The sequence below is a fragment of the Grammomys surdaster genome, unplaced genomic scaffold (genome assembly GCF_004785775.1).
Source record: "Grammomys surdaster isolate TR1022 unplaced genomic scaffold, NIH_TR_1.0 125928, whole genome shotgun sequence".
In the NCBI taxonomy this organism is placed as follows: Eukaryota; Metazoa; Chordata; class Mammalia; order Rodentia; family Muridae; genus Grammomys; species Grammomys surdaster.
Genome location: NW_021620751.1, coordinates 3,248,073 through 3,272,144, shown reverse-complemented (window position 1 = coordinate 3,272,144; position 24,072 = coordinate 3,248,073). Strand labels below are relative to the sequence as shown.

Sequence of the window (24,072 nt, the reverse complement as noted above, 5' to 3'; positions counted from 1 at the left end):
ATATATAATCTATATGTAATTATTTAATAAAATATATTTAATGCATGCATGTATGTATACATATATAATAATATACAGTTATAATTATTTATATGCCTACATACATACATATATACATACATACATATGTATATACATCAGGCTGAGCAAACCATAGGGAGCAAGCAAGTAGGCACCATTTCTCCTTGGTCTCAGCTTCAATTCCTATCTACAGGATCCTGCCTTGAGTTCCTACCCTGACTCCCATTCATAGTGGATTAGAAACTGTAAGCAGAAATAAATCTTTTTCTGTCCACATGGCTTTTCGTTATGGTGTTCATCATAGCAATAGAGAGAAAACTAGGACAAATCTGTGTCCTGTTTTTAGCTGGCTCATTTGTTTTCTGGACTCCTTGGGTTTTTTAAATAGTTCTCTATATTCTGGATATTAACCCTCTAGCAAATGAGTAGCTGGCAAATGCAAGTGACACAGGACAGATTCAGCGATTGTGTTTATAGTTACAGCTATGTACATGTGCGTGAATAATGACAATTAAAGAAGGACAGATTGTGAATTGGGGGGGGGTAGCATGAGAAAAGTTAGTCATGGGAGAGAGTAGGTAGAAATGATATAAACGCAATCCATACTCATGTGTAAAAAGAAAAATATGTCTTAGCAAAATAAAAATGAAATACTCAAGTGTTGAAAACATTGCTTCTGAAAAGTACATCTCAGTACTCTCTCTTCCATTAGAATCTATGGTAGAGAACTATTCTTTCGGAATGATGAATCTGTGTCTTTCAAAACTGCCAATAATAGTTAGCTTCCCTAGCAGCTGGTATCCTGATTCCAGCTGATGGAGATAGGGAAGGCTCTTCTTGCCCAGACTGTGTGGAAGGCGACACTCATCCTTACTCAGGACCCAGTCACTGGAGGCTCAAAAGAAAAAGTGTTCGCTATTTTACAGCCAGTGAGTGAATAGGAAAAGTGTGTCATGATCCTCAGGACATCAACTTTTAGAATTTCCTGTTGGAACCTCAGAGACAGCAGAGAATCCTTGAGCCACAGTAGCAGTTGCTGGCTGAGGGGGAAGAAGATGCCTGAAGTCTCCAGTTGATGATCAGTTTGCCTTTTCTTCTTATCCTGTTTTCTACTTGTCCCCAAGGCACTTTGAGAAGAATACAGAACGTTGCATGACTGCTATGGAGCCATGCAGTAGAGTTTAGGGACATTCGTATGAACTGAGAGCCTGCTCGTACGGAAGTCCAGTCTTTGGATCCATACCCTGTTTAATACTGCCTTAAATTCACGAGTTAAAATAAAAAAAAAAGTTTAAAGCCAGGTGTGGTTACACATGCCTGTAATCGCGGCATTTAGGAGGTGGAGGAAGGAAGATCAGGAATTCAAGGCCGCCCTTGAATTCCAAGGCAACTGTCAGTCATCTCTACAACCAAGCTACTGTAGGAGAGAAAAATATGAAGCCAAGCATTTCCTGGAAATCATATTTCTATGAACTCTTTTCCGTATTTCAGAAACCGGATAATGCATGGAGTTACAGACAGCTTAGGGCTAAGTCTCCTTTCCCCTAAGAGGTAATTGCTTGCAGCTCTGCTCTTCCAGCCTCCAAGTTTTGAGAAAACATCTTTGTTTTAGAACAAAGTACATGTTTGTACATTCCCATTGCTTCTCAAAGCTAGAAAATTTTTCTTTTAAAAAATGCCATGTTTATAGACCTTAATATAATCTTACCTCATAATTAAAATGTATAGTGCCTCTTCCCATGTGATACTTCTGGGATTATTTTTGTTTATTAGTTACTTTTATTGTAGGCAGAAGTGTACAGTGAGATAAGCTTCTTACATATGTTTTAAAACCATACATATGAAATGGAAAGGAAAGTCATTCTCTTATAGCCCTTAATTTTTGTTATTAATACTTTAATGTTTCCCTATAGGTTGACTATACTTAATATTTTATAAATTTTTATATGTATGCTTCATATACTGACTCTAATTGAAGAAAACATAGTAACAATCCTGCAGAGAAGAATCTCATAGTCAACTTAACGAAAACAAGGTCTGGGGAAATAAGGAGAGAGGACAGTTAAATGATTGGCAAGCTGTGAGTAATTTATTATAAAAATTCAGAAGCCAGTGAAGACTTAGAGTATAAGCAATATTTTGCTTTGGTTTTCTACTTCGATCTTTTTCAAAGAACCTGACCCACTGGCTATACATTCAGATATAGGCTACATTTCTATACCCGGCATGGAAGCAGACACTCAAGAAACACTTGGTTGGATATTCAAATGAGTGAAACAAAATGTCCAATTTTAAATAAGTAACCACTGAAGGCATCCATAGTTAGGCACTGGAAGGTATTTTGACTAGTTTATTTGCATTCACTGGGACTTGAATTCCTTTCCTCCTCCCTGCACCTCTGGCCTCATTCTGCTAACTGGCAAATCCAGGCATGCCTACATGTAAGCAGGAATACAGAGCTGGAGGAAGTGAACCCCAAATCCCTGTTCATTATTTTCTCAGTTCCCAGGGCATCCCACACACTGATGCTGTCTGTCACCGTCTCTGAAGGCTCCAGATCCATCTGCCAGCTAAGAATGATTCTACTTCCTTGGGCATCATCCTTCCCTGCTCCCCTTAATTAAACCTGCCTGTTGTCCCCAGGGCTCTCTAAGACTTGATTGCCTTGTCAAATTTTCTGTCTCTTGAAATCCATCCTATGGGGCAAAATGGAAAAGTAAATAACCAAACTTATTAAACCAGTCCTCTTATTTTGCACGTAATCTAAAGTTAATCAACTTTCGCCCCTGGGCCTGGTAGTGACAAGAACTCGCCGCCCAAGCAAAGCGAGTGTTTGTAGCAACCATCTTCCTTCTCAAGCCATAGAGCATTGTGTTCCATCAAAGAACTAGATGACTGAAGTATGACCTCAGAAAGTTCTAGGCTTACAGTTCTTCCTTGTTTTCCTTCATCCTCTTTATCTCTGCTGCTTCTGACTGTATTATTACTTCCTTCCTCAGTTTTTTTTTTTTTGTGATAACTGATTCAAACCTTTAACCTATCTTACTAATTTGGAAGATTTTCATCAGAATGCCCTAAGGTTTCATTTGCTGAGTCATGGTGATCAGGACTAAGAGAGAGGAGAAAAAAATTTGAATTTACAGATCCATGCTTCCCTTTGAGTAAACAAAGAGACTGAGATGTTACCAATCATTCTCTTACATTTTAGTTATTGGAACTCTTTCAACATTTTATTAGGCAATTTGGGGATCATACCTGTTCAATATTAATTTTATTCAATGATCACACCCTAGCTACAAACACAGTTTTTAAAACTTCTTGTCCATAAATTCTCTTCTTAGCCTTCTTTTACTAAGACTCTATCTTCCAGAGTCTTAGGAACCTATCTGCTGTGCTTTACTTTAGCACAGATCACTGTCTGATGGAATACTTCAACAATGGTGGTTTGCCCTCCTTATTGGTATTTCAGATTTTTTTTTTTTTTTTACAAATGCACAGAGATGGAACCGATGGAAAGTTGCTGCAGTGAATCTTTGACCCATCACTTCTTTTGACTGTGATGTCACATGGCACTTCCATTGACAGCCTTCACTTCCAAATGTCCTCAGTGCTTGACGGGAATTTGCCCTCTGGCTTATAGATGATGGCTTGTGGGTCATCGTGTGTAACAGTGGACAAGACAGCTCTCCAGGTCTTGAATTCAGGTCATATTAAAAGTACAGTCAAAGAGAACTTATGTGTGTTTGTGATAGAAGGGAGCCTCATTGGACAGATGGGAAAGAACTGTGGAGCAGGAAGTAGTAGAGTTGAGAGGAAACTGATGCTTCTCTTACATCCATGTGGCTGACAATGCTGTTAGCCTTTTAATAGAAACCAGGTGGTAGCATGAGTCTAGAACTCTTGTTCTAACAGGAGCTGAGTGGTTGGTCCGCGGAATTGTTTGCTTGGAAATATAGCTAGAGAAGTGGAACTGGAATATACTCTCGAAGCTGCTGGTATTTAAAAAGTACATAAGGAAGTCAGCAGAACAGACTAAGATGCTGAGAGCCCTGAGATGACAGGAAAATAGAACAAAGTTGCCATTGCTGTTTCGTCTCAGAAGCCTAAGAAGAAAGTGTACCAGGGAAAGAGAAAAATCAGTCTCACCTAATGCTGCTATGAGGCAGACAAAATGGACAATTTAGCAAAGTACTCAGGTGTGGGAGGAGAGGCACGGGATGGGGTAAGTTAAACCAATAGATGGTAAATGACCCAAAAGTTGATCCAGGAAGGAGAAGGTAGTATTTGGACCACATCACCATCACTGGTGGACCTTGGTATGGGATACATGCAGTGCTCTGTGGTAGGTTCTAAGAATGAAAAGATATAAAAGCAACACTCTGGGTTTAGACACTAAAGCAAGGTCTATATAGCCAGACATTCAGATCCGCCAAATCCAGGGAATTCATAACTGCAAATCGTTAGGCTCGAGGACAAATTGTGTCTTTGTGGGAAGACAGTGTAGCACAGAGATGATTTGCGCTAGAATTTGTCCCTTCTGGGGTGAGTCCTCCAGGACAGGCCTTGGGCAATGTGTGCCATCAAAGAATATTCTTAAGTAGAACACCAGCCATGATTTGAACAAGGAAAGCCCAAAAGGACATGAAACGTAAGTCAGTAACGACAATTTTGGAAGCAGAAAGCCAGAATCAGAGTGGTGCAGACAAAGCAGCAGTGTAGAGACTTGAAAAGTGTCCCCATGTGAGACATCGGGACCTGTGGTGAAGATTGCCTTGTGATCAAGCTGAAGAGATGAGGGGAAACTTGATGGTATGAAACTTCATTATACAAGGCCTGTCACTGAAGAAGTGCTTCAGGGCTGAGTTTGTAAAGATAGGTTTGAGAACAAGTAAAGAAAACGTAAATGCCAGGTTAAGAGACTTAGACTATGTGTACTAAGAAGGAAACCCTAGAAGGTTGGCACCAAGAGAGTGATGTAATGGTCAGAACTGTAGAAATGTTTTTTAAAAGACCACAGTAAACTACTCAGATTGTAAAGAGTTCAAAAGAAAAGGATAGCAGGGATTTTAAATACTAGTGGAGTAACCATTTAACTATTATTCTTCTCCTTTTCCTTTCTTCCCCTTCTCCCTCTCCTCCACCTTTCTTCTTTTTCTTTCTTCTTCTCTTCTTTTCTTCTTCTTCTATATCTTCTCTTCTTCCTCCTCTTCTTTCTCCTTCTCCCTCTCCTTCTCCTCCTTCCTTCCTTCTCCTTCTCCTTGTTCTTCTTGTTCTTGTTCTTCTTCCTCCTTCTCTCTTCCTCCTCTCCTCTTTTCTTCCTGTCACTCCTGGTATCCCAGGGAATCAGGATGTATAATGCCTTCCATTCTTCTTACCCTACCCGAACAGTCTGCTATAAAAGTAAAAAATATCCTAACTAGGTTCCATTTGTTAAGAAAATTGAAATTTTCTTTCCAGCCCAGCTTTTGATTCTGAACATAGTACCTGTGATTCTTCAGGCTCAAAGCAATGATAATTGCATATGTATTTATGCAAAGCAGACTAAGGAGAAAATATGCTTAATACTTGTGGCTCACACCCTAGTGCCATATATATGAACTCATAACAGAGATGATTGATGATATCTGATCTCAGGTTCAAGCACTTGCAGGAGAGTTGGAGGGTATTGCATCATATGTAGACAGCTCTCTAGCCAGAACTTGACTTCAGTACCTGGAATCTTGTCCATTTCCAGGGTCCAGACACTTTGGATTAGGTTGCTATAGTATAAGGATTGTAACCCCTGATGCAGATTTAAAACTTTCTCATGTACATTAAAGACATAAGCAAATATCCAATTTAAGTAAGAGACTAACTTAGGGATGTCTCCCAGCAGCAGAGCAGTAATTCTGTTCTAATATTTCAGGGCATCCTCAGATCACCTTGGGAAGAGAGAAAGGATGACAGCAATGGATGACCAATTCCCTTCTTGGATCTTTGTCAATGAGAGGAAATTCATAACCAGGTAACCATACACCACACATCTGTGTGATACGCTATTCTGCTCCAGTCGCTGATAGAATATGCCATTCAGTGCTTCTTGGAATGACCTATGAACAACAAGATCAGAGCTGTGAGTCACTAGGTAAGATACTAGATAAGACTGCTAAGCCATACATACCCTGTCATAGAATAGCCACTCAGACATCATAAACATTTACCTGATTTCACTTAAAATTACGTTTCAGTTTTAATAACTCAAACATTCACGAAGACTGAGTTAAGGAGAAAAACGTTCCTCATGAATGAAATCGATACATTCAGAGTTTACTCTGAGGCCAGTAATCATATTTAGTCCTTAGGTCTCTCTCGTTCTGTCTTTCCATTTCTTGCAAAGTCCATTTTCCTCTTAACGTGAGATTGCATAAGATATGGGCAGCATCCTTACCTAATTTCTTACAAACAGGAAATAGTATATTCTATTGCTTTGGGAACAATAAAAGTTTGAAAACTAAAAAGATGAGAGTTGAATCTGGCTGAGCCAGGGCAGATGCTGAGAAAGAGAAAGTGGTTATGCAGACTCAAATGGTACCCAAACATACCCAAGTCACAGGGCGGCTGAGATGAGGAGTGGCCACCACTGAGGAATGCCAAGGTTGTAAAACAGAGTAGCAAAGCAATGGTGCACAGATGTGGTCAAAAAAACCACCACGAGAGGATAAAGATGAAATGTAAGAGTGGAAAGGGACTTAAAGGGAGAAGTGTCCTTCATTCATTGCTCAGATGCTTGCTGGCTACTCGTTGTAGAAGGACTGGACTGAGCAATAAGCATTCAAGATAAATCAAATGAAACCCTTACTTTCGAAGGGCAGAGGGTATCATCAATACGGGGAGATAAATGCTTAAATAAAGGAAACAAAAATAAAGCCGCAACATGAATGAAGAATCTGGAGGCAGATAGGCAGGGAGGCTCTAATTCAAGACACAGGACTGGAAGGAGAATCTTCCGGTAAACAGTTTTGGACATCCCTCCCTCTGAAACAGATACATGCTCACAATACTAATATACCTGGCCAGTGCAGAGGAATTAAAGTAGAAAGGGAGGAAACAAAGCTGAGATCAGAGAGACAGAGGATCCAGAACACACAGTGCTTTGGAGGCCATTGTGAGACTAGGCCTTTTCCACCAAAGAAGATAAGAAGCTTCTTACTGATATAGAATATGCCAGTGAAGAACTGAAGAGATGGCTCAGCAGTTAAGAACACTGACTGCTTTCTTCCAGAGGACCTGAGTTCAATTCCCAACAACCACATGGTGGCAGATTTGTTAATTAGTTAGCTATTTCTATCCCCACCTAGCTTCCAAATGAGTGAGACTCAGACTATGATTTATTCATTTAGCTTTGCACAATTACCGGTTGATTACCCTTGATCTAAGTCTCTAATGCTAGACTAGCTACTTTCCCATCTGTGTTCCCAAAGTATTTGCTGTTTGTGTTTCTCCCAGGCTATTCCTGCTCCACCAGCCTGTACTCAGGGTCCATCTCACTCAGGCATGTGCTCCTGGTCCATCATATCTAATGGAGACCTCCTGTTCACTCTGTCTTCCTCCTCCTTCAAGCCCCTTCTCCATCTTCTCTTCTATTCCTCATGGTCCCTACCTGTGACTGAAATTCCACCTGTTTCTATTCTTTCCAGTAATTGGCTGTAGCCACTTTTTTTTAACCAGTAGTTTTAAATTGGGGAGCAATGTCTATACAACAAATGCTTGGGTATATCAGAATTCGCTTGTCTCAAGGCAACCAGATCTTGGGGTACAGAATTCAGCATTCAGAAAGCAGCATCAGACCAACACCCAACACAGATTCTATTTACAAAGCTGAGACCACCCTGTATCTTTTTTCACAGGTCCATCATTAGTTTATAAATATTTTCCTATACCACTTGAGGAAATCTTCCTAAAATGTTTTGAATGGTACAGCAGCATTCAGTGACACAGAGACCCCACCCTGATTTCTGTCTTCAAGATGGCTGTAGTTTTGTTTCGATACATAAAGCTGGTTGGCAGAAATAGCCCTGGATCAATATGTGCAAATAATGTATGGTTACTTCTACAAATCAGCTCTCTAAAAACATCTGACCTTGCCAACAACTGAAGGTCTCGTGGCCTCTCTTATTTTTAACAGGAGTGCTTGGCTCTGCTAGGTACAATGTAAATCACTTGAGGTGCAAGCTACCGATTTTTTGCATTTGTTTCATAAAAGTGGACAGGTGGGTGAGCCTGGTGTAAAAAGTGATTATTAAGTCCGACATAGATGCTCATCTTTAACATTTATGGAAAGTATTGAGAAATTATAAGTATACATAATCTTTGCTTTCACAAATATTACTTAGAGAAAAATAACAAAGGAAGGCAAAGTCAGTTATGAAAATTACTGGCAATGGATATAACACTTCAAATTGACCTAAATAATTAAAACAGTAATGCATAATTACCTCAGTACTGCCATAGCCCTCAGTGAAACCGTATTTAGATTCCAATTCTCTTTCTTTTTGTGGGGGAGGGGAAGGAAGGGTTTATTTTGGCTCACCAGTGCATTTGTTTTCTTACACATTAGCCTTAACACCTAATATATAAAGTTAGTATTTTCCTCTCTGAAAATATCTTGACAAGCATTTTCAAATACTCAGCTATAATATAGAGAAAAATGAACACATTTAAAAAAGCATTGTATATCCCCACAGTATTACTTATTGCAATTAAATATGTCAGAATGGAAATACACATTGTGGGGAATGTTTCCAAAGATGCTACTATTGTAGTGAGCTTAATTTCTTATCTTTGAATCAGTTACTTGAAGACCTTAGAGTTTATCTTCTGTAGTCTGGATGTCTTTTAGGCCCTGGGCTCTATACTCATTGGATCCCTGTATGACTGAGTATCATCAGGAAGCAGCATAATTCCGCAGACACTGTGCATCAAGAGAGACCTTTTCAATATGCAGCCTGTGGAGCACTTTATTCTGAGTCACAATTCACCAACAGTATAGATGCTGGGCTCTGTCTCAGAACTGGTCAGATGACTCTCCTACATGCTGAACTCAGTGAGCTGATCAGAAAAGGAAGAGATGGAGTTCTGGCTGCTTCTAACTGCTCTGTCACAAAATTCCCAAAACCATAAAAAATCTCTGCGAAACTGTCATCGAAAATTATACCAGCACTGCTGGATGATTATGGTATCCAGTATACACACAACTGGCAAACAGCCCCCACTTGTTTGCTCGCTTAAATGATCTTCAGCTCCCTGTTTGCATTTGGCATCATAGTAAACAATACTGAAATTGTCAACTTATTAAGGGTTTTCCATTTACCTGAACTGAAATGCAGGAAAGTGTCAGAAATTGCTATTAAAATAGATTTTAAAATATGAAAAAGGTAGTAGCAACCTAATTGAAAGTTTGGTTTTAGCACATTCAATGAGAATTAACATATGATCAATAAAACAACCTGCAACCCGGTAAAGCGCATGTATCTTAGGACTAGGTGACAGTTTGTTTCCAGACCTCCTGACTCAAGGGTGTTGGCTCACTTCCCTTCACACTCCAGTCACTACGGTTCAGTTGCTGCTTCATTGCCTGGAGTAACCACTGTGCTGGGTGCCCATGCAAATATTCCAAATTAAATATGGTTCCATTTGGTCGATTTCAAAGCGCCTTCGTTTTACCTATTTAAATCAGGACACTTGAGAAATGAGTAAGTACCAGCCCTGTATTTAAAACAAACAAAAACAAAAAGACCACTCCACTTTAAAATACAGGTCAGATTTCAGAATCTGCTAGGTTTTCTGTGCTTCTTGGAAGCTGGTATCAACCCCTCGCAGGCCAAGAGGCACATGCGAATTCTTGTTCTTAGTAAATAAGTTTAATTAGCATGACGTCATATGTCTATGCAGAAAGTACATATTCCTTGCTGCTTCTTGTTCCAGGCACTCAGCTAGTACCCTTTACTGAGACAAAAGAACCAACCACCTACATTTCTAAGCACAAATTATACACACAGGGACCATGTTCCTGAGGCTGCCACCTACCTGTTTCAGAGAACCAGAAGGCATTGTTACAATAGGAGCCCAGAGTCCCCTGATCAAAGGCCTGAGCACAGGCCCAGCCAGCCCTGAAGACAGGTCTATAACAAGATGGTATTACTCTCAGGAAGGCCACTTCTAGGTTTAGTGAGGATATGGAAGGCCTCTCTAAAGGTTTTTGTTCTTTTTTATTTTTAAAGAAAGAACTGAGAATTTAAAATGATCCAGAGACAAAGGGTTTGAAATGTGCTTAGAACCAGCCCCTTTAAAACATGGTCATTTTTCCCTGTAGATATCATTTTTAAATTTTCACAGTATTACTACTGATGGTCTGGTGAAAATGAAATAGTATTTTAAAAAGCTGAACGATGCACATGGGGCTACATCATAGAAAGTTCAGTAATGTCACCAGATATGTGGAGAGATGATACTTGTTAAAAATTTTTATAGCCAATATTTCCCAAGAGCATATGGATTTTCAGTAGTCATTGAGGATATCAACGGCAGTCCCTGTTAATACCAGTACAGTTTATCGGCTATATAGTCTCCCATTCTATCACTTCAGTGGATTCAAAAACAAGGCCTTTCCAAGATACACAGAAACTTTCCCCGAGTCTGAAAGTCAAACTTCAACCCCACCCTACCCCACCCCCGTTTTTATTACCTGTATAGAATTTACATGAATTTCTGATGTCTTCATTGCACTGGTAAAAATATATCTACCTCCCTACCCCCCAAGAGTAGGCTGGGATTCAATTTTCCATATTTTATTCCCTAAACAAATGAGGTCTGAGGGTGTGCCATGAGCCAGAAGCTGTTGCCAGAAGAAAAACTGGGGTGTTGGAATAAAGCAGGACCCTTCTAGAAGGAGCTTGCTGGCTGACACTGCAGCTCTCAACTTGCCCAGAAAATTACCCAGAGGCCAGGCCCTTCCTCATAGTTCCTGGGTCTTCATTCAGGACTGGGGTGGGGATCTGCACGTCTAAATTCCCAGGTAGTTCGGCTGCTGTACTCTTTGGGAAGTACAGGTCTAAGGTGGCAAAGCAAAGTGAGCTAAACACTCTGGAGGGACAGGACCTCACCTTACTGAGTTCAGGGAGAGAGTTAACCACAGGATCAAGAGGTATCTGATACAGGAAGTCTCCAAATCCTGTGGCCAGTGAGTTACAGCAAGCAAAATGTTCCAAACTAGTTGAGGTACAGAACACATAAAAGTATATATTATTTTACGTTTAAAATATTTATTTTTATTTAAATGGATGTCCTATCTACATGTATGTCTGTGCACAGTGTGCAATCCTGATGCCTGCAGAGGCCAGGAGAAGGCATTAGATTCTCTGGGACTGGAGTTGTGAGCTGCCCTGTGGATGCTGGGAATCATGGGTCCTCTGAAGAGCAGATGGCGCTCTTAACCTCTAAGCCATCTCTTTAGATCCAAAAACATCTTCAAAGGAATCACTAAAAAAAGAAAGCAGGAAGAGGGACCATGCAAGATCATCCCGTGCCATGATAAGGATCGGAGGATTTTGCTCAAAGAGCAAGAGAAAGACATTTAAGGATGTTCAACAAAGCAGATGATACCGTTAGACATGTTCTATGCTCCAAGGAGATCCTGTGAGCGATAGACAAGTGTTACTCAGTTGGATCCTGTATTTATCTCAAAAAAAGAAGAATCAGTGGTCAGAGTCATGAGGGCATTGCGGGTTACGGGGTGTTTGTGAGGCTGTGTAGCTGGAAAGTTCCTGCCTGGAGCTCCTCTGCTTGCTCACATCAGTCGCTCTGAGAATTACGGCTCAACTTCTAGCAACAATCTCACAGGCCTGGTGAGGCTGGATGGCTTACAGGAAACTAATGGATGACTTCTTTAAGTAGAATAGCCAGATCAATTCCCTCTCCAGAAGGAGCTGGGAGGGCCTTCAGTGAGGTTCTCTTGCTCTTCATTCTTAGCAGGCGCACAGCCTCTCGACTTTCACACACAAACCACAAAGTTTCGCAGCAACACCTGCGCCTGTCCAAACAACGACCAGTGATGTGTGGCACAGCCGTGTTTACTTTCCAAGTGACTTTTTTTTTTCAAAAATTTCCATTAAGCTTTGTTTCAGAAGAAGTGGAAAACTTGAAAGGAGAGCGAGCATAGAGCAGGGCTGAATGAGAAGCAGGCATTTGGAACCATTCGCCCCGCCCGCTACACGGCTCAGCCAATCCCTCCACTTCTGATGCACCATCAGCCTTTGTTAGATCTCTGCCTGAACAATGACAACAGCCTCCTCCTGGGGCTCCCCTTCTGAGGCCCATGCTCTTTGAGCTATCAGATGTTCCTCTTATGTGTGTTCCCCATTATCTTGGCTAAATCTTCCAAAGGTTTCTTGCTGTGCTCAGAGCGAGATGCACATCCCTCAGTATAGTTTCAGAGGCTGACAGGACCCCTATAACCTCATTTTGAATCATGACCTTTCCTTCAGAAGTGCCCGAGCAGTCCTACACTCGAATCATGACACCTTTGTGTCTGCCTGGAATCTCTCCCTCGCTCTTCCTCTAGCTGGAGGGTCCCATTACTGAGGTCTCAATTTTTTGTCTCAGACCTCCTGAGCCCCGTCTCTCCCATGTCTTCTTCCTAAGCACCTTAGAATCGTGTTTTCTTCTCAGAGATCTTACCCTCTATCCAATAATGGTGTTCCTTTGTTCTTTTTTTCTTTTCTTGCTCCCTGCTAGAAAGTTATTCTCATCTGCAGAAGCCTCTGTGATTTGTTCAAGGCTGCCCCCTGCCTCTACCTCACCTGACACACTTCAGTCTCTCACCAGAGTCCCACTGAATAGAAATGAGAATGTAACCAGCCTCAGATACCTTATCTGAGCAGTATTATGACTTCAAATGTGTGGTCCCCAGGTGCTGCTTTCACATCAAGGGGTGAAATGGTGATCCACTTGGTACATCTAGTTTGACGTACGAATTTAAAGTCACCAGAGGCAATCAGTGTAGTCCTAGTGAGAATGACTACATATCTGAACTGTCACTCTCCCCATGGAAAGTCTCCCTCTGTTTTAAAAGGATAATACCACCTGGGTCCTCAGTGCTGTAGATGTAAAAAACGTGAACCCCAAACTGGGAATCCCTCAGCTGCACTGGGTTCACTGTGGACCTGTTAGGCATACAGATTCTTACCTATAAACCAGATGAGGAGGCAACAAAAGAGGTTCCTTAGTTCTGGGCCAACCTGGGTATATAGTAAGACCCTAGTCAAAAAAGGAAGCCAAAAGAATTAGCATTCGAAGCACTAGAAGAGGAAATGCTCCATCGTTCTAACCACACCTTGTATGGTTTTGGTAGCATTGCTCCAAGTAGCAAGAGCTCTCTCATCCAGTGGAGTTTGTACAGCCAAAACATTTGGAGCCTTTCTTGTATTTACCACCTAGTTCTCCACCTCCCTGTCCCTGAGCAGCTCTTCATACCCTAGCATAGAGTTTCTAGAGAAGCCAGGAACTCCACCTCTTTGAAAAGGACAGAAACTTCTGGGCATGTACAGGACTCTGATGTCAAGGGAGGCAACATTTACTTCAGTTAAGATGGCCCTCTGCTCCCCAGCCTCCCAGCTTTCCGACTTTGGAACCCAATCCTTTCATTTGCAATGGAAATGGGCTAACCTACTTTGCTAGCAGAGGAAGGTCTGTGTGCCAGGTGGCAGGGCAGTCTTTTTTCAACAGCCCAGCCAGAAAAAAGAGGCCCATGGGCAAAGAGACCTGGCACCCAAAGTCCCTTCTGGGAGAGGCCCTGCTGAAGTGTATGATTTCAATTCCAGGATTCAAGGAGACAGTGAGGATAAAGTGGGTTCTGAGCATTTTGCCAATGCTAACAGACATCAGTACTTTAGAATGACAGTGTTAGCCTGCTTACTGATAAGGACCTATTTTCTCGAATAAATCATATTTCCTGATTCTACCTTTTCAGAGGCAAGCAACCATTTATACTATGAACTACGGATGTCAATTTTGAAAAATCATGAATACATTATACACTTAATGCTCAGTTTGGAAAGTGTGAAGCTTTATAACCCCACAAAATAGCACAAGCTTATTACCAGCAATAGTCGATTCATTAGACTTCTGTTTAACTCCTAGGATTTTTTAGATTTATTTTGTGTGTGTGTGGGGGGGGGGTGCATGAGGACCAGAGGCTCCAGAGCCCCTGAAACTTCAGTTATAGGCAGCTGTGAGTCCACCTGATATAGATGCTGGGAACTGAACTCGGGCCTCTGGTAGAGCCCTGAACCTCTGAGCCATCTCTCCAATGTATAGTTGTTTTATAAAAGCATACAAAATGTTTTTTAATATTTATTTATTTACTATGTATACAGTGTTCTGCTTAAATGTATGCCTACACACCAAAAGAGAGTATCAAATCCCATTACAGATGATTGTGAGCCACCATGTGGTTGCTAGGGATTGAACTCAGCCAGTGCTCTTAACCGCTGAGCCATCTCTCTAGCCCCCAAAATGTTTTAAATTAAACATTTTGAGCAGACCATATGAAATTGTTAAATTATCTCATTGCTAAAATGTGATATTATGAAAAAAACAGTCCATGAAGTAAAAAAAAACTAAATGTGCGAAACAAAAAGGTGTGGGTGTTCATATTCTACCCTGGGTGTTGAAGGGACTCAAGTAAAACAGTCCTGCTCTAAAACATGGGAGGATCCACAGGGAATGTCACCTAATTTCAACATCAGGCTACACTTCAATGACTGACTTGAACCACCAACATTTTCCAACAAGTCCCCCAGAGAGTGATACAGGTATAGGAGACACAGCCAATCATAGCCATGGGTGTTACTTGGTACAAGGTAGTCTCAGAAGCTCGTGTTGGGTTATAGCCTGTGACAATATCTGTATCTTGTTCATACTGAGTCCAATTTATAAAGATCAAGAATGGAAGAGGGCTCCCTGGTTTCCAGGGAAAGCATAGAGGAACCATGTTACAGATGCTCTGAACAACGGGAAAAATGAGGAGGTTGTTATGTTACAACTCAGATTTGACATCCATGTGTCTCTGGATATGAAACATCATGACCTTCTACCCAGGGTCCTGTCTCATGTCCATGTTTGTTGCAGTTGACAAAACCGAATGCTTCCTCTAGACAGCTGAATCACACGGTAGGAAAAGGAACTCCTTTCTCGCTAAGTTCACGGTCAGTGACACTTGTCAGTGACACTTGTCATGAGGTGGTAGTACCCATCTGCTGAGCAGCTGCAGTCCCAGCCACAAGGTACAAAGTGCACATTAGCATTTACAGTTCAGTCCCATACGCTATTAACTCACGGAAGCCAAGCAGGACTCACCCTTGGCTCCTCTCCTTCCCATGCTAGTTCCTCCACAGCTTGCTAGATATCTGGCTTGCTTTCCTCCAGAACCCATGCTAGAGAATTCTAGGCATATCCCTGAAGTGCCAGTGTTAGGATGCCAATTTCTGTGGTGAAAACTGCTGGGTCCATGAATTCCTTCAGATAGAAATTTAGTTTGTATAGAATTTGACATTTCTCAATTCAGTAAAAAGACCTTCCTCTTAATGCAGTGTGTGAAGATGTCCTTAAAAACACATGGTATGTACTGTGAGGTGATATTTTATGTTCCAAAAGAAATCTCAAGTTTTCCCTTTGCTGTCTCTGTGGGCTTCTAGACATCCTAGGTTCATTAAAAAATAAAAATAAACTGTAAAAAGACCAGATATGTAACTTTTCTCTAAGCAACCATTTTAGAGCTTTATCAGAGTGTTTGAATGGCTTTGGTCTGTGTTAGGTAAGGACTTATTTAGAAGTCGAGGCAGGAAAATGTACAACTTTTTTTTTATTCATTAAAAATGGTTCTACCTAACTGGGCTCTTAAAATTCTGCTTAAATAAATTAATAATAAAATTAAATAAAACAAACCTTCATAGCAGTTTTTATACCCTAGCCATAAGTGCCTATACTGCAGTTATTTTAGACTCCTTATAGACTCTAGATCATTCCATATATATGGGGCATTCAATTGTCTTCCCAGCCATGTTCCTGGGCCTCGGTGTTATGACGGTCTCAGTCTCCCTTACTGCCTTCACGTTATCTTGTGCCAAAATCCACTTGCACCTCTCTACCTACTGTCTTTAGTGTTGGCCTGTCTTCCTCTCACCTAGAACTTCACCAGCTTCCCATTGCCCAGAGAATGAATTTAAGGTTCTTAAAATGCTCATTCTTACAAGTCCCCAGGACATGCTTAGACCCTCAACTCTGAATTTCTCATACAGACTGAAGAAATGATGATATGAATTTGTCCCCCTGACCTAGTTAGTTCTTCTGGTTCAGTTATTGCCTATCCAGGTTCACCACAGGGACCATGTTGTGCTCACCTTTGACACGTGACTTGGGTTTTTTGCCTGTGCCCACATAGTGATTCTGCCATGTATGATTAAATAGCATTAGGTCAGGCTTTCTGTTACCATGTTTCATTTGAATTACCAGACACAGAGGAGTAACTCCTTATTCCCTTATGCCCCTAGTTTCAACTAATCAACCTGGTATATTAGTGTGATCACAAGCTAACATTTCTTCCAATGGTAGGTACACCCATCTTTCATTGGGTCGGTAAACTAAAATTGTCTTTCTGATGAGATGCACAGAGTTAAAAGGCCTTTGTAGAATGTAGTCACCTCTGCTCAGGGACCGAACATTTCCATTGCATGCTCCTGAGTGATGCTTCAAAGATTTGTGCTCCACCACATATGGGGTTTTGCCAGAAGCTGAGAAGTGAGATTACGTAAAGCTCTGTATGCTTTCATAACGATGCTCTGAGCTCAGCATATCTGGACTTGAATCCCTAGTGAACCTGAACTTCTTTGTGCTGCTCTGGCATTAAAGCTTATAAAGGGCAAGCGTGCATTTTAGTGGTAGTACAATTTCAAAGGAAGTATCTCCCAGTAACGACTCCAAAGGAACAAAATCAGTGTAACTGGTGAAATTTGGAACAGAAATATTCATTAACATAAAAAATTGAAATAAGCCATTTGGGAAAGGGAACAGTAGCCTGAAGACCTTCATTGGGATTCTTTCTGTGGCCATTGCCTGGAATGTATGGGCCCCTGGAAATGTGCACACTGGAAATTGCAAGTGAGAAAAAGTAAGTACGAAAAGCATGCTGTTAGGATTCCAACATGTACAAGCAGCATGCATAAAGCCTGCTGTTCAGCATCCAGCCTGTGTTTGTTGAATAACAGCTTCTGATGAGCAAGAATCCACTCTAATCAACAGGAAAAGTCAGCAAATGAAACCAACTCAACAGCTCTCATGGCCTGTATGAGAATAGCAAAGGTATTCAAAGACCAAGAAGATGTGAACAATGACATACCTAGGTTTAAAATGTTATAGAATAGTTTTCAATAAATAAGTTTCCACAAAACAAGCTTTTTCTTCTTTATCTTATTACTATTGTTTTTTGTTTGGTTGTTTTTTTGGAAGAGGGTGTTCTGATAAATTTACTTAACTAGAATTGACTGATTGTCTACCATGTACCAAATACTCTACTACCAGAGACAGAAAATCTGAATAAAACTTCCAAACATGCCACCTTCAAGGAGTTTCATTCTTGTGGGTAAGACAGAACACACAACTAAAAAGTCAAGTTTCAGCCAGACATGGTGGTTTATGCCTCTAATCCTGACAATCTGGAGGCAGAAGCAGATGGATTGATATAAATCTGAGGCCAGCGTAGTCTATACAGTGAATTACAGGTCATCCAAGGTTACATAGTGAGACTTGTCTAAAAAAAAAAAAAAGACAGAGAGAGAAAGGGGCTTGGGGGAAGGAAGTCACATTTGTGGATCATTAGAGGATACCTAGAGGCAGAGGTGAAGGAAGAAAGCAAGAAATGAAATATTGGAAGAGGCAAAGATTTAGAATAGATGGTGAAGAAAGACACTGTACATAGATGACTGTTTTATTAATGGAGGGGTAGTTATAGTTTATGTGTATGGGTGTAGTGTTTCGCTTACATGTATGTTTGTGTACCATGTACATGAAGGCTCCAGAAGAAACTATTGTGTCCTCTGGGTCTGGTGTTATGAACAGTTGTGAAACAAGTGGATATTGAGACTAGAACACAGGTCCTCTGGAAGATTAGCCAGTGCTCTCAACACTGAGCCATCTCTTCAGCCCCATAGCTGGTTTTTGATTAAGTAATTAAAGGAAATGAATGAATGATATACCAATGTGATGGTGAAGGAGGAGGTCATTCGAGAGGAACAATCAGCAAATCTAAAGGCCCAAGGCCCTGGTGTGTCCGAGAGACATGGGGAAAGCTGAGCGTGGTGAGTGACGGAAAGAGTAATACGGAGCAAGGTCGATGAAGTGACAGAGAAGTAGATCAAACCCCGTCTCTCAAGTCACCGTAGCAAAAGGACATTGGATTCTGTTCTGAGAAGACATTGAGGAGTTTTGAGCAAAGGAGAAAGATGGCTGAGTTCACAATAAAATAATTTCTATGATCAAGAATTCACAATAGATACAGGAAGCCTTGTAGGAGTCCATTTCTGTAATCTAGGTGAGACGGTAAGCTTCTCCAGACATGATGATTCAGAGGGAAGGGCAGACACATAGCAGGTACCAGAGCCTCCACAGGATCCACCTGTCACCTGTGTCCCTACAGGGCCCACCTATCACCTGTGACTCCCACAGGGTCTACCTGTCACCTGTGCTCCCACAGGGTTCACCTGTCACCTGTACCCTCACAGGGTTCACCTGTCACCTGTGCCTCCCACAGGGTCTACCTGTCACCTGTGCCTCCCACAGGGTCCACCTGTCACCTGTGCCTCCCACAGGGTCCACCTGTCACTTGACTGAGATTCCTCTGGAGCAGCAGACATTAGTTAAGCTGACTATTGTTTTAACATCAAAGAGAACCGTGATGTCATGCGGGTGGCAGGTGTTTAGTGTCTGGGTGGTTAACTGTTGAGAAACAGATAGTTAACTGTTGTGAAACAAAACAAAGCAAAATGTAAACCATATTTGCTTCATAGCTGCCTCCTTTGACCAAGCTCTTCCACCAGTACTGTCTCCAGTCACCCCCCATGGATTTTAATTACTAATTAGCATATTTGAAATGTGTTAATGTTCTAAGAATACTTCTGATTTCCATGGTGTACCTTAACTTAAAATGGCAGGATAATACCGATTCCACAGAAACATTTCTTTTTTAGTCTCATACTTTAATGAAATAAAAAGTACAATATTAGCTGTTCTGAGGCTTAAGATTGATTGTAACTTGTTAATGTTTTTTTTTTTTTTCATTTTAGGGAACAACTCAATTCTTTACTGGAGGCTTATAATGTTTTCTATGAAAACCAGAAAAATCTGCATATATTGTATGGACAGGTAAGCCCATTAAAGGAATGCAATAGCTTGAGTCACAGAAAACAGATTAGTATTTATGTTCTGTAACCATGTAGATGGTGTGTCAGGGCAGGCTCAAGTCTAGAACCTAGTTTCAGATGTGGTCCAAAGAAGCAGATAAATCTTTAACTTATAATCTTTAATAATGAAAATTTATTCATTTTCATAGGCTATGTCACAAAATAGTAGGCTTGGATGTCTGCAAGTTTCTAAGTATTTATGACGTAGAAAAACATACAAGTAATTTTAAAGACACATTTGCTTTCTGTTTTAAAAATGGAGTATTTCTCAAATATGGATAATGCTACGAACAGTAAATCCACTGCTTTCTTGCATTCACAGCAACATGTGTGGAGAGGTGTGCACTGTGACCCTGTTTGCAGAAAGACATGTGATGGTGCCTTCGTCCAGCAGGGAGGGATTATTACAAGTCATGCTGTATATGTAAAGCCAAGTTTGAGATGTTTGTAAAATGAGTGTGTTGAGTTCCAGTGGCTGTGTGCCACCGTACAATGACAACAGTTTAGAAAGTTTAGAGAAATACCATAGTCGTTTATATTGCCTATCAATTGGCTTCTCATAGTAGCTGTAGTCAGTGATTTTTAATATAACTTTCAAGTTTCTATATTCTCAAAGTTTCTAAAACAATAATGTATTTCCTTAATAAAAAAATAGTTAATATAAAAGAGGTTACATAGATGCTATAAAACATAAGTTTGAAAAATTATATGAGAATTGCTTTGTTTTGAATATTTCATGTATTTGTAATATATATATATATATTTGTAATATATATATATATATTCACACACATACCTATGTTTTAATTTTTCTTCACTTACACATTTACTCCCTTTGTTATGCTATTTTTATTTTGAATGAGTACTTCAAAAACTATTATTTTTTTTACAGATGCATCTCAGTGTTTTGTGTGTGTTTGTGTGTGTGTGTGTGTGTACATGTGTGTGTGCATGTGTGTATGTTTCATGTATGTGAATATGCAAGCATTCATGCCACGGTCACATGTGAGCAGGATGTCTCAGTTCTCTCTCCTTTCTTGCTTTGAACCAAGGTCTCTCGATGAACTGGAAGCTTGCAGCTTTGGGCTAAGCTGGCTGTTCAGAAAGCTCGTGCACTCAGACTGTCTCCAGCCCCCAGTGCTAGGGTTATAGATACACACAGTCATGCCTGGCTTTTTACACAGGTGTTGGGGCTCAGAACTCAGGTTCCCCTGCTCTATTTTGTATTATATAGTATGTTTTCATACACATCCTCTTTCTTTTATTGAGATGGAATCTCAGTATATAGCCTGGGCTGGCCTGGAATTCACAGAGACCCGCCTGCCTCTTTGAGTGCTGATATTAAAGGCATGTGCCACCACCACCCTTTCATGAACATTCTTTCTTTTTAACTATATAATATTATGAGTTAAATTATTCCTGTTTATTCAAATAACTGTTAAGTCTCTCAGCAAATATTTATTCTAATCTCTAATTCAGTATAGTTTTTAAAGCGGTCACACCTTTAAATTAAATGGAACTAAAGCAATATAGCTCCATCTAATCCAAGAACCAGAACTGAGAAGATGTTTTAATGCAGTATTGGTGAACATGCAAAACACACTGTGGCTTTTTTTTTTTTAATCAGGTACACTGTTTTAAAAATAAAAGAATATTTCAAAATTAGAATTGTTTTGCAGATAGGCTGAGAGCCAAATAAACCGTCCTGAGAGATGTTTAAACCTAGTAAAGGCTCCTACAGACTGACTTTCTACACCTTCAATTAAAGTGTTTAACTTTGCAAAAACAGTTACTCTGGGTAATGGCTTCTTCCTTAGACTGAAGATGGACAGCTGATTGTTGAGGGGATGCTGGACATTTTCTGGGGAGTCAAACGACCCATACAGCTGAAGATACAAGATGAAAAGCAAATCTCTTCCTTTGATCTGTTGAAGCCACCAGAGACCTTTTCCAGCAAAGGGTAAGCTGTCCTCCTTTGTACTTCCTTAAACGGTCTTGTTCTCTGCTTTCGTTGTGCTTTTAGCACGTGTTTCACACACCTGTGCTTGGATGCTTATAGACAATCTCACACCAACGCCAACATCTCCATCGATTAGTTGTTTGGAAACCATATCTCTGAGGTTAGATGACTTTGTGTAGGGTCCCTAGTTACCACCCGGCAGGACCAAAGGCATCTTTGTTCCACAGGCTCCAGAGTCCCCTACTGGGGACCCTTTTGACCCTTTGCATTCCCCAGGAGACTGCTCACTGGAAGAGACTAGATAGAATGGCAAGATTTGGATAGTCCCGACCTGACCTCCAAAAAACAGAGAAGAAAACTTCAATTTGTCCAGTCCTTGGAACAAAGAACAACTCTTCTTGCTTTCAAGACGGGAGACTAAATTATGCTTGTGTTTAGGACAAGCAGAGCTATTTAGCAAAGCATAGCCAAGGGCATCTGAAGTTCCTTGAACAGAACAGCTCCCTCCTTGCATGGGTAGATGCAACTATAACTTGAATGTTCGGCTTGGGCGGGGTTTTGTTATTACAATTTATAATTTATTTAAAAATCATAATTATTCAAAATTATACTCTTAAAAGAGCTTGCTTCCTCTCTTCTCCATCTTTCACTCTGGTCTTATGTTCTACCACCACAATACCCTTCACAACTCCCACGTTCCCATACATTACTGGAAGACTTGGGGTTCTCCAAGAGGAGAAAATGGGGAGACAGCTGCCAGAAAGATACATTTGTTTAGTCTGATCTTTGCCCACAATTAAGGAAAGTTAGATACTACCTTGGAGAATGTCCCACCATGATGTTTACCTAGTTAACATGTCTCAAATATCATCCTTGAACAGGGCTGAGCATTTTGCAATACCGTAAACACTCTGTGCAGTTTCTTATTTTTCTCCATCTGCCTGCCTGACAGTCAGCCTGCTTATCAGCAGTCAGTTGTCCAACTCTCCTCCAACAAACTCAACGTGACTTCCTGAAAGCCCTCCATGATCCCTCAGTGAGCACACTGACAGCTTCTCTCTTTCATTTCTAGGGCATACAGTTTATTGAGCTTTTACACATCCTGTCCCCATCTACAGCAGGAGTCTCTGTGTAGCAGGGAACACATCTTTCATTGTCTTTGCATCCCAGTGCCAATCACAAAGAAGAAGAAAGGGAAGGAAAGAGAGAGGCGGGAGAGACAGGGGGTAAAGGGACAAAGAGGATCTATAAATATGATAGACCGAGAAAGTATGAGTGACGGGGATCGGTGTGATTCTATTTGTGCTCACAAGCACGTGTCCTGTGCTCACTAGCCGCCCTTAGCTTGGAAGGGAGACTGGTGAGAAGAGGGTGAGAAGTTTGTCACACAAAGCAGGTGACATTTCTTTACAGGTTTCTGGGGGGCTTCATCTGATGAGAATCACAACCTCGGGTAGCCTGTGAAGCCTGGCACCCCACAGGTACAAATTGATTGACAAGACCGGTCACTCAAATCAGTAGAAGCAGCATATAAAAGTGATTGAGCCTTGCTTAAAAAAAAAAAAAAAGAAACTATACAATATATGAACAAAAAATTAGTGATCATATTTCACATCTGCCTAAGAATTCATGGCAAATGTCTTTGAGGAGCAGGCCCCTTTTGCTGTATTCTGATTCCTTTTGGTTCATTAAAACGTCATAAGTCTGAGGCATTAAAGCGATACATCAAGGAGGTAGGCACTTCTACAGTTGTGCTAAGCCATTATTATTTTAATAGCTATTTAAAGATATGTTTTAATCTCACCAATTCAACATACTAGCTTTGAATGAAAGATATGGAGATTGTAGATGAGTCTTGGGAGCCAGGGGGTGGGGACAGGTGATAAGGATGATGTTCCTTCCTTTGCCACAGCAGATTATAGACTATCTATCACCTTTCCTCATCTTCTACAGAACCCATTTTCCCTGAGAACACTGCTGGTATGCTAGTAACTCTTATCATCAGCATGGCCATGCATGACAGAGCAGCGTAAAGAGGAGCTGATGATTTTGTCTCACATTTTCTGATGTGCAGACCACCGTGGTAGAGAAGGCATGGTAGCTGCAGGGACTGCATTCAAACAGTAGGAGCTTGAGCCATAGCAGTTCATATCAGCACCTCAGGAAGCAGGGAGCTCTAATCAAGTTATCTTCAAGCTAGGTCATGGTCTCAAAGACTCTACAACCTCCCAACACAACACTACCATTTAGGGGTCCAAGTGCTCAAATCCATGAGCCCGTGGAGTACAAACTATAAGTTCAAATTATAACAGCTTGGAGGCAAGCAGAAGTTATTCCTCATGATTTACAGTTGAAAAAAATACACCTAGACAGCTTCATAAGCCTGTGATTCACCATAGTAACCATACAGATACTAGAATACTGGATACTAGATACTGGATTCTAGATAGAATACTAGATACTAATACTGGAGGTATTAGTTTGTCCTTTAGCACAGCAACCAGACCTAACTAGAACATTATAAGAATTATAAATTAGATCCCACCCCTTATGCCTCTCTCTCTCTCTCTCTCTCTCTCTCTCTCTCTCTCTCTCTCTCTC

The 24,072-nt window shown here is 40.8% G+C and overlaps 1 protein-coding gene across 3 annotated transcripts in view; it reads left to right on the top strand.

The window, feature by feature from the left end:
• Rassf6 (Ras association domain family member 6) overlaps positions 1–24,072 on the top strand; it is a 36,908-nt gene that overhangs the window by 2,776 nt on the left and 10,060 nt on the right. For all 3 annotated transcript variants that reach the window (XM_028752622.1, XM_028752624.1, XM_028752623.1), the window contains exons 2-4: positions 5,927–6,025; positions 19,395–19,473; positions 21,329–21,471. In XM_028752622.1, the coding sequence (XP_028608455.1) occupies positions 5,961–6,025; positions 19,395–19,473; positions 21,329–21,471 (287 nt within the window). In that variant the 5' untranslated portion in view covers positions 5,927–5,960. The remainder of the gene's footprint in view (positions 1–5,926; positions 6,026–19,394; positions 19,474–21,328; positions 21,472–24,072) is intronic.